The following is a 13443-nucleotide window of genomic DNA, read 5'->3' as shown; positions in this document are numbered from 1 at the left end:
AAACAGTAATTTGCAGATTTTTAGAATTGAAAGTGTAGCCCCGCTGAGAAAAGTGCAGGTGACAGATGGACTGCTGCTCTGTGTGTGTGTGTGTGTGTGTGTGTGTGTGTGTGTGTGTGTGTGTGCGCGCAGCGTGTGGTTTCCGTGTGATATTCAGAAATAAACACGTCTTTCGTGCACTTCTTGTGTGTCCTGTTAGCTCTCACTACATATGACAGCACCACAGGAGGAGAGACGACGCTGCCAACTTCACTCCTGTCTGCTTCGTGATGTGTGTGTGTGTGTGTGTGTGTTCATGTGTGTGTGTGTGTGTGTGTGTGTGTGTGTGTGTGTGTGTGTGTGTGTGTGTGTGTGTGTGTGTGTGTGTGTGTGTGTGTGTGTGTGTGTTTGTAAAGACAGAATAAACATTAATAGAAACACTCACCTCCACCAAGGCTGCACAGTTGCTGTTTGAATGATATTTAGACATGTTTTAAGTACAAAATCGTGCAAATGTTAAAATACTTTCAGCACAGCGTCAATCTATCAATCTATCTATCCATCTATCTATCTATCTATCTATCCATCCATCCATCCATCCATCCATCCATCCAAAATCAACAACCGTGGTTCCAAAGTTCAGCTGACGTTAATATGAAGCTTCAGCAGCCTCAGTTTGCTAAATCGAGTTGATATTTTCCAAAGTTACAGCCTGTTTAGGATGAAATTCCCTCTTTGTGTTTCCTCAGAATGTAGTTCCTTGCTGAGCTGCGGCGGAGGGATACATTCTAGTGTAGATTTACTGCAGGAACTATATCCTACATATTTATTTACACATTTACCCCCTCACCACCTGTTGTCTTTTACTGAGCCTTTATGTCCATTTCGACAGCTTTTAGCCACAACTCGCTCCTTTCAGGATCTCCTCATCGCTTGTTTCTTTCACAACACAGCAGATAAACACAGACTGAACTATATTCATGTCAGGCAGCAGCGAGTGGAGGAGGTCTGGAGGACAACGAGAGCAGCTAGAGATCAATCCCAGACACTCAAAGAGTTGGAGCAGGTTGTTACATAAAATATTAGTGTCTAACAACACAGACTGCAAAAACACTCCAGCTACCAAATCTGAAGAAAAGAAATCACCTCAGTGTTTTTCTCTGAGCGTCTTGAGTCGTAAAAGCCAGACAACCTCAACAGACTTACACATCACTACCAGAACGTATCCCTCCGCCACAGCTCAGCAAGGAACTTCAGGCCAAGGAGACAAAAAGAGGGAATTTCATGTTTGTTGTGTCTAAAGTCTGATATATCTTATTCCTCCGTTGACATGTTGCTTCATCATGAAGAGTTTGACATTTTCAGTCTCCGGAGAGTAGTTCTGTGTAATGCAGACGCTACTGAGCATGTGCAGGAGCTAGCTTGTTGTGCTACACATCACAACTCACCTCTATGTCACAAACTGTTGATACAAAGTTGGAAGAAGACTGTTTGTTGTAGCATTAAGATTTACCTTCATTGGATCAAAGGGGTTGAACCCAAACCAGGAAAAAGCATAATATAAGTATAATATGTACGTAGTTAAAGGTTTTTACATGAGCAGTAAATCAGAGTATTAATATTTCCATTTGTGTGTTCAGTGGTGTCGAGTCATTCCTCCTCACAGTTTCCTCCCGGAGCAGTTTGTTAAAGCCTCGTTATCTTTTACAACCACTGAGGATCATTTTACTGGAGCTCCAGTGTTTATTTCATCTCTGCAGGGTTTGAGTTACTGGTTGCCAGTTTGCCAACAGTACTGGGAGTGGTTGCTTCCCAGTCGGGAGGGGTTACAGTGTCTAACTGTGTCGGGTGTCTGTTTCACCACCCTGACAGTTATGTAACTTCCACTCTACAGGCTGGTTTTCCCTCCTGGCCTCACACACACACTGCAGATAAACTGCAGCTTTGTTGAAACCAGATGGACGAAGTCACAGCCGACCGAAGCTCCTGTTTCACCAACGCACCAGTTTATCATCATAATATTCACCCAAACCAGTACAAATAACACAGTATGTGTTTGGTATGGCACCAGTATTCTGGAAACTGCAAAATCATTGGATATTAAATATATATTATATAATATAATGTTAGATATTATATTAAGTTGAAGATATGTTGTTGTTATAATCGTATATAAAACCTCCAAATTGGGGACCAAATTTATAGTAGAATTATTTATATATATATAAAAAAAGTCCTTGACACAATCCCAAATTAGACAACGGTGCCCTAAACCAAAAAAAACTGTCCATTGACCCCAAAATTGGGAATTTATTACCAGACAAACACCTAATAATAAGGCGTTTCCCTTGTTACTGTTCTCTCGATGTTGTGAACCTAAAGAAACCTAAAGAAAAACTGTACAACTAAATAAATAACAGTCAATACGCAGCAGACAGTGTAGAGCTAAACTGATGAAGAGCGGGAGCAGTTCCAGTGCAGCTGGCCGGTGTGTCGTGCAAAAGTATGAAGGAGTATGAAAGCATGGAGAGTCCTTGTGCGAGTGCATTCAGTCTGCTTTGTGTTATGTCCCTGGACCCCAAACTAACTAGATTGTAAAATGAACTTTTCTGGTCACACACACACAAAAAAAGGATTTTTAACAGTTTGTTCCATACTGGAATGAATGAAAAACACATTCTGCAGGATCAACAAGCAACAAACGTATCGCTCTCTCCTGTTTTGTATTCCTGAGCTTCAGTCGCTGCTTTCTGAATGTTGTAACCTTATCAGAGGTAGAAATATGCTGAGTGGTGACAGGCTCGGCCGGGTCCTGCTGGGGGGATGTGACTGCTGATGCAGCGAAACGTCCCTCAGGCTCTCTTAACTCAGCCCGACACCGAGGATTCAAAATCATGACACGAGCAACTTGAAAGATTTATGAGTGTTAAGAAGCTTTCAGCGTTGATACTCTGCTGAGTAATCTGCTCACTTGTTGAATCTCTTCTCTTCTCTCTTATCACGGCAGGATGTAAAACTGGGAGCGGAGGAGAGTCGGGCTCTGAGGACTCGGATCCAGCTGGCCGAGGCGGCCCAGAAGCAGGCGAGGGGGATGGAGATGGACTACGAGGAGGTGATCCACCTGCTGGAGGCCGAGATTGCCGAGCTGAAGACTCAGAGAGTGGAGCAGCCGGCGCCCGCCAATAAGGTGACCAGATGTGTTTTTATAAAGCGCTGTTTGGTTCATTTCAGTTCACATCATCATCGTCATCACCAGAAACACAACAGCTATGTTTCATCCCGAGGTGGATTAACACAACTCTCATTCCTGTATGGTAAATATGAAGCTACAGCTGTTAGCTTAGCTTAGCATAAAGACTGGAAACAAAGGGAAACAGCTAGCCGAACTCTTATCAAAGATGAAATTCACCCCCACCAGCACCTCTAAAGCTCACTAATTTACCTAAAGTCACTGCCTAAGGCCAAGAAATAGACCATAACCACACTTACAACCACACTTTACCTGATATTCATGGTTCCCAGAGGATGAATCAGACTGACTTTTCATGTAGCGCCACCATGAGGTCAATATTTTAGATACTTTACAGATACTTTGGTTTATGACACTTGACTGCTGGTTTAACACACAGCCGTCCTTTAAACACTCAATAATTTCATTGCAGGTTCCAGTTTTGTGTTTTGAGTTTATTTGGAATTAATAAGATCGAGCCTTAATAACTAGCTTGTGGATTTGGTGGCTACATGAAGAAGTTATTATTGTTTCAAATACATATTAAAGTAGTTTAAAGTTGATTTTATATTGTTTTATCTTAATTCTTTTAAGCATTTAAGCAACTTCATAGTGTCATGTTGGTTTGAGATATCGGATCGAGGGCGTCGCTGTCGGTTAAAAGACGATATTAATGATTCTGTCATTTCTTTTGCTTTTTTAAATAGTGAAACTTGAAGTTCAGGAGTCGGTTGAAGCAGCAGCTGTTAATAAGCTCAAACTGAGCCTCACAGCACTAAATTAAAACTAGCTGTTACGTACAATATACCTCAAATTATAAACCAATAGCGTCAGAGTTAGCTTAGCATAATCTCACTGTAATCTGCTTGAATATTACAAATCTAAAACACACATTTCTGCAGGTGTGTAGATGTAAATAAAACACAGCTACATTCACAGAGGATTGGCTGTTCACTTTATTTTAGTTTTTGCTCCTAAAACTGTTATTTTTGGAAGTTATGTTACAGCTCGTGATGCTACAGTCACTTCCTGTTTACATAGCTAGAAGCTTCCTATTGGATGTTTCCTAGCAACTGGTTTAAACATTACTAAAGTGTTTACTAGCTAAGACATCTCTTAAGTTTTAATGATGCAACCTGATGTAATAAATGACAGTTTGAAACTAGCTAATCGTCACTTAGAGTGATTGATTTATGATCAATCATTCTCATACAGTCCCTTAATCAGCATTGGCGGATTATTAGATTTGGTTTGTTTGTTTTGTAGAGTGATGATTTCCCAGCATCCCTCTCTGGCTCCGCTCCTCTTCCTCTCCTCCACGTTTTGCTTTCTTCCTCCATCATCAGCGGTGAAATATGGGTCAGAGTTTTGTTCTGTCTTAGCTGCTTCGCTCTCTGACGTCGCTCTTCACCGGCCGGTTATTTTTATAGAAATCTGGCCGGCAACCTGCGGGTCAGCGGCAGCGGCGGCGGGGGGGGGGGGGGGGGGGGGGGGGGGGGCGTCGAGGGCTAGGCTGCAGACAGAAAGATGTCTCTCTCTGCTGCGCTGTAAATATTATGACCCGGTGAAAATAAAGCGCTGACTCAGGTGTTTTCCAGACTGCAGAAAATATTACATCAGCATCATAAAACACACGATTAAACAGTGCTGTACTATAAAAGGAAATGTTTTATTTCCTCTGTTAATCTGCTGATTATTTACTCGATTAATAGTTGAAAATGTCCATCACAATAAAGTGTCTTGTTTCGTCCGACCAACTGTCCAAAACCCTGAAAGTTCAGTGACTTTGCAGCTTTACGGAGCTTTATAGTGAGTTTCAGCTCATTGTTTATCTGTCCGGCAGTAAAATCTGTGTTACTTTACTGTTCTGCTTCACTCTCAGCATCTCATAGCATCGTTTTCTGAGGAAAAGCTGTAAAAAGCCGCTGTTCACTACCTGCTCAACACCAAACAGACACAGTTAGCTGTAGACTAGCTGGTGAACATAGTTAAAGAGCCAGATATTCCCCTCAGGAGTTGGTAGAGAACAAAAACAGACTCAATTTGAAGCTGAAAGTGTTCAGTAACTTATATTTCAAACATAAAATATATGTAATTTTATGTTAAACGTAACCTGAACCACAGAGATCTGAGAGAAAAGAAAAACCTCTGGACACCAGTGAAGAAGAGTGCGTTTGTTTTGTTATTTCATCCCAGGAGGAAACAGACGAGCTGAAGAAGAGAGTGGCCGTCCTGGAGTGTCAGCTACGGAAGAGCGAAGCCGCCAAAAAGGGTTTTGAGATTTCAACGGGGAAACTGCTGAGTTTTGTGGAGGTAAAAGCTCAAACCAGACGTCTGATCTGAACTTTTATTCTATATTTTTCTTACTGTGAATGAATCTCATGTGCAGACTGAGAGTGTGAGAAGGCAGGAAGTGTTGAGAGACGGACTAACAAGCCCACAGCGTCTGATACCGACGCATAAGGCACCTTTATGAGACGCATCAGGCTTTCAACTAACTTCAACTACCTTGTAAACCCATCTGCGTCATTACTAGACTCAATGAGACCGATGACGTCTACATGAAGGTGACACTTAGATGGGAAAAGTGGTCTTTGCTGCAGGAGACCGCTGTTAACCTCCCGCTCTCTTTGTCGTGGTGTTTACTGTTGCCATGACGATGTTTCAAATGATAATTTTAACCCAAACCAAGTGTTTTTTTTGTGCCTAAACCTAACCAGACCACAGCAGTCACCCTGAGGGTGTAATAAAGCTTCAGATGGGTTTACAGAGGTGACGAAGCGTCGGTATTTGAGCAGGAAGTCTATTTTTTTTTGTCTTTTGTTTACCTGAGAGGACGAGGTCTGGTGTTTGTGTAAGAATCCTTGGTGCAGCTGGATTCCTCTTAAAATAGTCACAAAGAACAACAGAGAAATAATAATAAATAATAAAATAAAAGCAGTTCAGACTTGTTTTTGCTTTTGCTTGTTTTGTCTCGATGTGTCTGCAGAACGTTCAAGAATTCCTGCTGGAAGGACACGGACCGCCGAAGAGCTACAGGTAGAGAGAGAGAGAGTGTGTGTGTGTGTGTGTGTGTGTGTGTGTGTGTGTGTGTGTGTGCATGAAAACACATAAGTACTACACACACAGATACACACAAGCAATATTTAGCTCCTCTAACTTAAGACTCAGATTCAGAGAGCCACTAATTGACAGCCTGCTGATTGGCGGCTATGCTAATGAGTCAGATTAATGAAGATGAGCAGATAAGCTGGTTGCCCTTAGCAACCACCAGCATCTTACTGTTTGGGGATTTATATCAGTGTGTGTGTGTGTACTTGTTTGTTGATTTGTGTGTCATTTGTACATCGTGTATGTGTGTGTGTGTCTGTGGGTGTTTGTGTTACTCACACTGTTTGTCTCCATAACTTAAATTATTAAAGTTTAGGGCCCCATAATGAAAGCTGAAGTTTTATAGATGACATCAAATCTTTTCTATGACCTCGTAGCATCTTATAAACCCACCAGATGAATAATGCAGGTAAACATCATGATTACGTCGTTCTGAGCAGAACAGATTTGTGAAGCGGCTCACTGTTTACTGTGTGTGGAAAAGGTCTCAATTACATTTATCTTCTCGTAGTAACACAGGGGAGATGTTTATGTTTATGAGTCATTTTTTGCCAGATGAGTATTAACGTAAGCTGCTGTCACTCTGTGAGTCCTAACTTCCTGTTGGGAATTATGACAAAGATACAACCCTGAAATAAAGAAAGAAAGAAATAAAGAAACAAAACATATTAACAACAGTTTTTCCATCACACGGCACAGCAGGTAAAAGAAGTTGTTTACCTGTTGGAGAAGTAAGAGCCTGTTGTCTGCAGCTCTTCGTCCAACATCATCATCACTGTGGCTGTTTCTGCTTGTACTCTTCCTCCCTGCACTGAACAAACAGCTCAATATGTCTCCACGTCTTATTGTAGCTCCGCTAACGAAGCTCCAGCTAACTCGTGTGGTTATAACCAAAGTTATTCCCCGCTGCGAGGTTGTCATGGAGACGTATATCATCACATGTTGGCTCGGAGCGGCTAAAGTTGACCAACCCGGACTAACGGGAAAACCCCTAAATGTGATGTCTCCTCTGTACTGATGGAAACACAAGTGTGTGTGTGTTTGAGTTAGCGTAGCATGTAGCATAATCTGACTGTAAACATGAACACTACACACATTTCTACAGATACGCAGATTAACTTGAGTCCCCAGAAGATAAATTATTACAGTTTTAGGGTGAAGACTTGGTTTATTGTTAGGGTTCATCTGGACGGAAACACAACGGTGTGTGTGTCATATGAGGTCACTTGTGCAGCGTGTGTGTTACCTTATGTGAACAGTACGTGATAGTGTGTGTATACAGTGGTGTGTGTGTGTGTGTGTGTGTGTGTGTGTGTGTGTGTGTGTGAGAGACCCCGACTACCTTTATGGTAGTCACATAATGAGAGATCCTGCAGAGAGCCGAGCCCATTAGTCCAGGTTACACACACACACACTCTTAGTGGTCCACCTTGACCCACTTCAGTCCAGGTAGGACAGCAGTTATCACCTGTTAATGGACGCCCGCAGAGCGCAGCGGCGAGGCGGCGCGGTGTTACGAAACGTTGCGTCCTGCGGTGAGACTGTGAGGTCAGACTGAGCCGTTATCATCGACTCAGAGACCAGAGACGAGTCAGAAGTCTGCAGGAGACACAAACTCTGGATTTTGTTATTCCAGCAGTAATATCAGAGGACGATCGTAGTCGTGATTTTAAAAAAACGATGTTGATTTGAGGCTGGAAACAGGAAAAGTCTGATGTTTTGCTAACGACCTCCTTCCTTCGTGGACTTTATCGCTCTATAATGACGTCGCCTGATTTCCTCCTTTTGCTCCCGTCATCATCACTGCGTCCACTAGAGGGCGCCGTCACTGCCACAATGTAAATAAACATGTTGCTTTAAGGAAGTCGATGAAACAACCGATTCTGTCGTTTTTCTTTGCGTCGGAGGACGGTTTCAGAATTAAAGAAGGAAGGAAAAGAATAAAAGAAATGAAGGAAGTAAAATAATGATGATATTAGTGTAATCTGAGGGTGGAGGTCTTTCTGTCTGTCTTTGCTTTTGTCCTCCTGACTTCTGTTCTTCCTCATTCTTATCCCAGTCGAACCTTTTCCTCCTTTCTTTCTTCCTTCTTTTTCGCTCGTCCCTCATTTCTTATCTTTCTTTTCTTTATTTTTTATGCATGTTTCCTTCCTTGTTGCATCCTTCCTTTTCTGTTTCCATTCTTTGCTTTCTTCTTCTCTCATTTCTTCTGCCTTTCCTTCATTCCTTATATGTTTCTTTTCTTTCTTTTTTTTCTGCTTTCCTTCTGTCCTTCCTTCACTTTTTACATCATTTTACTTTTGTCTTTCATTTCTGTCCATCCTTCATTCTTCCTATCTGGTCTTTCCTTCTTCCACTCCTTAAACCTTTCCTTCCTTATTTGTCCTTATTTGTTTGTTTCCTTTTTTTCCTTCTGTCCTTCTTTCACTCCTTATATCTTTTTTCTTTTTTGAGCTTCTTTTCTTCCTTTTTCTTTCCCAGTTTTCCTTCCGTCATCCTTTGATGATTTCTTTCTGTCTTTCCTCTCATCTGCCCACGCTTTCTTTCTCATTCTTTCTTTTTAGTCCTTCCATCTTTTCTTCAGTTTTTTAACGTCTTTCTTTGTTTTATTTTCTTCTTCTTTCTGTTTATCCTTGTTTCACTCCTTCTTTCTTTCTTTATATCATTTCTTTCTTTCATCCCTTCCTATTTTTTTTTTTGAAGAATCTGAAAACCTGAGGACTTGAGGATTTTTTAATTAAATGTTTAAATACTTAATACTTTGGGTAATTAAGTACATTTTCGTAATGCCAGTTGTTTACTTGTATATAGACCAGATTCTTGTTGAGTTTTGTTTTGGTTCGTGAAACGTAACACGGAGTCATCAGCACCTTCCGGCCAGTTGTGTAAGTCTGATTCTGTAAATTAGGTCAATCGGCCGTGTTATTAAGTCACTCAGCTATGACACCTCCCGCCTGCTTTCCTTTTATCTTAGATCAGGTCAGTGGGACACCTCCGCTCGTCTTTCATAACCCAGGGACCCCCTGCTCCTGTTTCCTCTTTTGATTCACCTGTCGATATGTTTCTAGGCCAGTCGTAAGCACAGATGTAATCTGGACAGTCGATCGGTTTCATTGAGGGTTGCAGACATGAGGCGTCCTGTCCTCTGACACAAATAAATGGCTGCCCATTCACTCCCAGGTAGTGACGTTTTTGATCATTACTGTAAATACATTAGTCATCCGGACTGCAGCACCATAATAAAGAAAGAGAACAAGAAAATTTCCCTCCGGAGAGACGGAGCAGGAAATTTCATTGCGGAGTTAATAAGTTCAGGAGCTGTGAAAGAAGAGAGGAAGCTTTGGCTCGAGAAACAAAATAATAAAGTCTGTGTTTTGGAACAAAGATTGTGTTTTCTTCTGGGAGTGAACTGGCGAGTGTGAACATGCTCGGATCTGAGCTGCAACCATGGTGACGTGGTCACTTCAGCAGCTTCAGACTGTGTTTTTTTAGCTCAGTCGATCATTCAAACAAGTGGAGGTGTGAGTTTATTCAACAGGCTGTGACGAACTTTGGTGGTTTTATATAAAGCTTTCGGTACAGAGTGAAGTGTTTCAGTCACTCCTCTCAACCACTAACATGTAATCATCTGCAATCAAAATCATATTTTTTAACATCTCTGTCTCTGAAACTCAGCAGGATTCATTCATAAAATCAAAATTTCATAACAATCCATCAAATTACTGTTGATATATCAGTCTGCATCAGAGTGGTGGATTGATATTACCATCCCTGGAGCCGTGCAGCTTGTGTGGTTGTGAGTAATTGTGGAAACCTGAGGCCAGATCAGTGAGGGCATGGACCTCCATTATGGCTCCATCTGTGGCTTTTTGTAGTTTTTTCACTGCTGACTCATCGTGCTCTCTGTTTGCAGCTCTGGAGACGTTAAAGTCGGAGCGTCGCCTCAAGGCCTCCCTCTTCGCTACAAGAAGAGTCCCTGGACGGCGGCCACGCTCGCCCAGGAGGCGAAGGAGCTCACAAGGACTGTCAGAGCCATCCTGGAGGTCGACTGTAAGTGATTTCTGCTGGGCTCCATGCATGCAGGTCTGCACCACCTCCTCCTCCTCCTCCTCCTCCTCTTCTTCCTCTTGTTTCTGTGCCGCCCTGCATGCGACTCCCGCCGGATGAAGCTGAAACCAAACTAATCCTGCCAACCTGCTGTTGTGAGTGACTGTCCTCCCCGTTTCAGTGCTGACCTTCTAGAGGACCCGACTGTAGGACAACAAAGTCAGCAAGGCTCTGAGACGTCAGCAGGAAGTCGACAGCCGAACGCTCTCTTCCCTGACAACTCCTCATCTCCTTCGTACCTGCTAGCAATGGACTCGTCTTAAATCTGCATGACACACTGTTTTGTTTCTGTGAAGCAGTTCTGAATAGTCAGTAAAAACGGTGGTTTCATTCCAGTGTTTTAACACGCATATGGAAAAGAAACACTTTCTTTTTGGAACTTTTGGAACAAATTTTAGCAAACGCTTGTTAGCCGAGCTTGTAAGTAATGTAGACACTGCTTGTAATTTTAATCTGTTCTACGATCAGACAGTTCATCTATTGAGAAGCAGTTTTCTGAGTTTTACTGTTTAAAGTTTATTAAAATAAGACTAAAGTAATACTTATGTGATATGCGGGTTAATGCGCTGGAGGAAGACCACTGTGAAGCTGATGGACTACATGACCGTTTTGAAGTTTTGCCCATTGGTAACCTCATTATTTACGTGATGAGTAACGGCACCAAAACCACCTGTCCGCCCGCTAAAGATTTAACTTACAGGATGTTAAAAAATTGACTTAGTATTTTCTAAATGTGTAAATGTGTCCCTTCAGCTCTACAAAGCTTTTGAGTCTATTTTTATCATTGTTTTAGATGTTAGCTGGTGACGAAAGAACACCGAAGAGCTAAAGAGCCAGATGTAATTCTCAGGAGCTGGTTGAGACCAAACCAGAGCTAAAAAGTAGGGATGCACAATATTGTTTTTGCCGATATCTGATATGTTGATATTTCCAACTCATTGTGGCCGATTCAGACCTGCTGCTTCTTCCCACTTTAACCTGGATAACAAACCGGGGCTCAGTGCTCTGGTTGGATCCACATGGAGAGCCGGGGATAATGTTAGCTGAGAGGCTAGCGGCTAGCGGAGCGTTAGCCGCAGCATGATCGGAGGGAAGAACAGCCAGCTAGCCTTCGCTAGCCTCTCAGCTAACGTTAACCTCTGCTCTCCACATGGAGCACAGAGCCCCGGTTTGTTATTCAAGTTAAAGTGGGAAGAAGCAGCGGGTCTGACGGGCAGCTTGAGTGAAGTGGAGCCTGCGGAGGAAACACCGGGACCGTCAGGGTGACACAGTCCATCAAGGGAAGCACAGTCAGGCGGCAGAGGAGAAGGCAACATATCGGCCTCTCATAATCGGCAGAATTTGCCGATGCCGATATTTCATTTTAGAGCTTTTATCAGCCGATACCGATGACGTGCCGATAATATCGTGCATCCCTACTAAAAAGATAGAAAATTGGACTTAGACACATCAGGTGGATACAAACAGGACTCCAGTGGGAAGCTAGATGTGACAGTGCGTAGCTGTTTGCTAACGTGTTAGCCACAGCGACTTTTAAATATGTCAGTGTTGTGTTTTCAGCTTGTTCAGTTGCTTGCAAGTGGCCAAAAGAGATACTTAAGAGAATGGCAGTCACCTTCACTTAGCCACCAAGCTACTTACGGCTAAAAGTGTTAGCATTCATTATAAAATATCTAAAATGGTGCCAACACTTGTTACCTCGTAGATAAAGTGTTCAATGGACAAAACTCCCAAAACGTTGGTGTAGTCCTTTAAATTGTACCCAACCTCTGTCTCTGTAGCATCAATAAATACCTTAATTTAACAAACAATATACAACTGAAACGTCACAATATCATATGATTTCCATTTACTGTAGCTAACACTCGCTTCCGGAACGAGTTCATACAGTTAGAGCTAACAGCTTACCGTAGCTTTCTGTCTGTCTCACTACTCTCTGTTATCTGATCAATGTTTAGCTTCGCGTTTGAGTGGCTTAACGCTCGTGTTTGTGCAGTAGATTAGCCAGCGAAACAAAGCTTAGAAGCAGCATCAAACAGTACGGAAGGAGAGAGATCCTGAAAAAAACTCAATTCACCTGCAAACATGAGGTCAGGAGGGACGAAGGCCAACGATGACGGAGCCGCAAAAATTCATGATGATTAAAAAGGGCGGTTCCAGCCTGGTGGGACACTTGAGACGCTTTTATCATGTTTGGAGGTGTTTGCTGTATATCCTTTGTCTTTTTCAGTAAATCATCTGAAACATAAATATCATAAGTTCTTTGTAAAGAGGAGCAGCTGTCTGAAGCTCAAACTGTGTCAAATCTACTTTTCATTTTATTGTTTTATGTCACAGACTAGTTGCTGGAAGAGTCTTCATTTGGTTTGTCAGATATAAGATAACACTTTATGAAACCCTGTGGGGGAAATTCAGGTGTTACAGCAGAGTCTGAATAAATATACTATATAGAATAAAACTAAAAAATATAATAAAATGTAGAATAAAATAAAGAATATGGTTTGATCAACTGGGCTGTGATGGATGTAACGGAAGTACAAGAATGATGAAACTTTTATGGAGAATATGTTGGCGCTTGTTTGAGAAGCAAAAACTCATGAAGAAAAGGTTATTTTTGCATTATTTTGTTCAGAACTTGCATTTAAAACCACTGGTTGGTTGTCAGAAAACCAAACAGACAACAAACAGTGAGGGTGCTGTGAAACATCAATAAAATTATATCAATTGTTGTATTAAAATCTCTTTGCTATTCATCTTTCAAAACTTGGATGTCAAAGTGTTGAACAGATAAGTTTTTAATTTGGGTCCTGCTCTCAGTTGTAGCATCTAATTACAGAATAGTTTTATCTGCAGCAACATAAAGCTGCACAGTATGTAGTTAAGCTAGTTAGCTAGCTTGTTTAGTTAAGCTAAAACATGCTTAAATCGGTCCTTTAAAGGTGCAACAGTGGAACAGATTTGGAAAAAATGGAATATAATATTCATAAGTGTTTTAATTAGTGTATAATCACCTGAAA

The 13443-nt window shown here is 41.8% G+C and overlaps 1 protein-coding gene across 9 annotated transcripts in view; it reads left to right on the top strand.

The window, feature by feature from the left end:
• stxbp4 (syntaxin binding protein 4) overlaps window positions 1–11359 on the top strand; it is a 56698-nt gene extending 45339 nt beyond the window's left edge. For all 9 annotated transcript variants that reach the window (XM_042396932.1, XM_042396933.1, XM_042396935.1 and 6 more), the window contains exons 17-21: window positions 2987–3166; window positions 5405–5521; window positions 6198–6247; window positions 10233–10369; window positions 10548–11359. In XM_042396932.1, the coding sequence (XP_042252866.1) occupies window positions 2987–3166; window positions 5405–5521; window positions 6198–6247; window positions 10233–10369; window positions 10548–10561 (498 nt within the window). In that variant the 3' untranslated portion in view covers window positions 10562–11359. The remainder of the gene's footprint in view (window positions 1–2986; window positions 3167–5404; window positions 5522–6197; window positions 6248–10232; window positions 10370–10547) is intronic.
• The last annotated feature ends 2084 nt before the right edge of the window (window positions 11360–13443 follow it).

Source organism: Thunnus maccoyii, chromosome 20, assembly GCF_910596095.1.
Source record: "Thunnus maccoyii chromosome 20, fThuMac1.1, whole genome shotgun sequence".
In the NCBI taxonomy this organism is placed as follows: domain Eukaryota; kingdom Metazoa; phylum Chordata; class Actinopteri; order Scombriformes; family Scombridae; genus Thunnus; species Thunnus maccoyii.
This window is presented reverse-complemented; position numbering and strand designations above follow the sequence as displayed.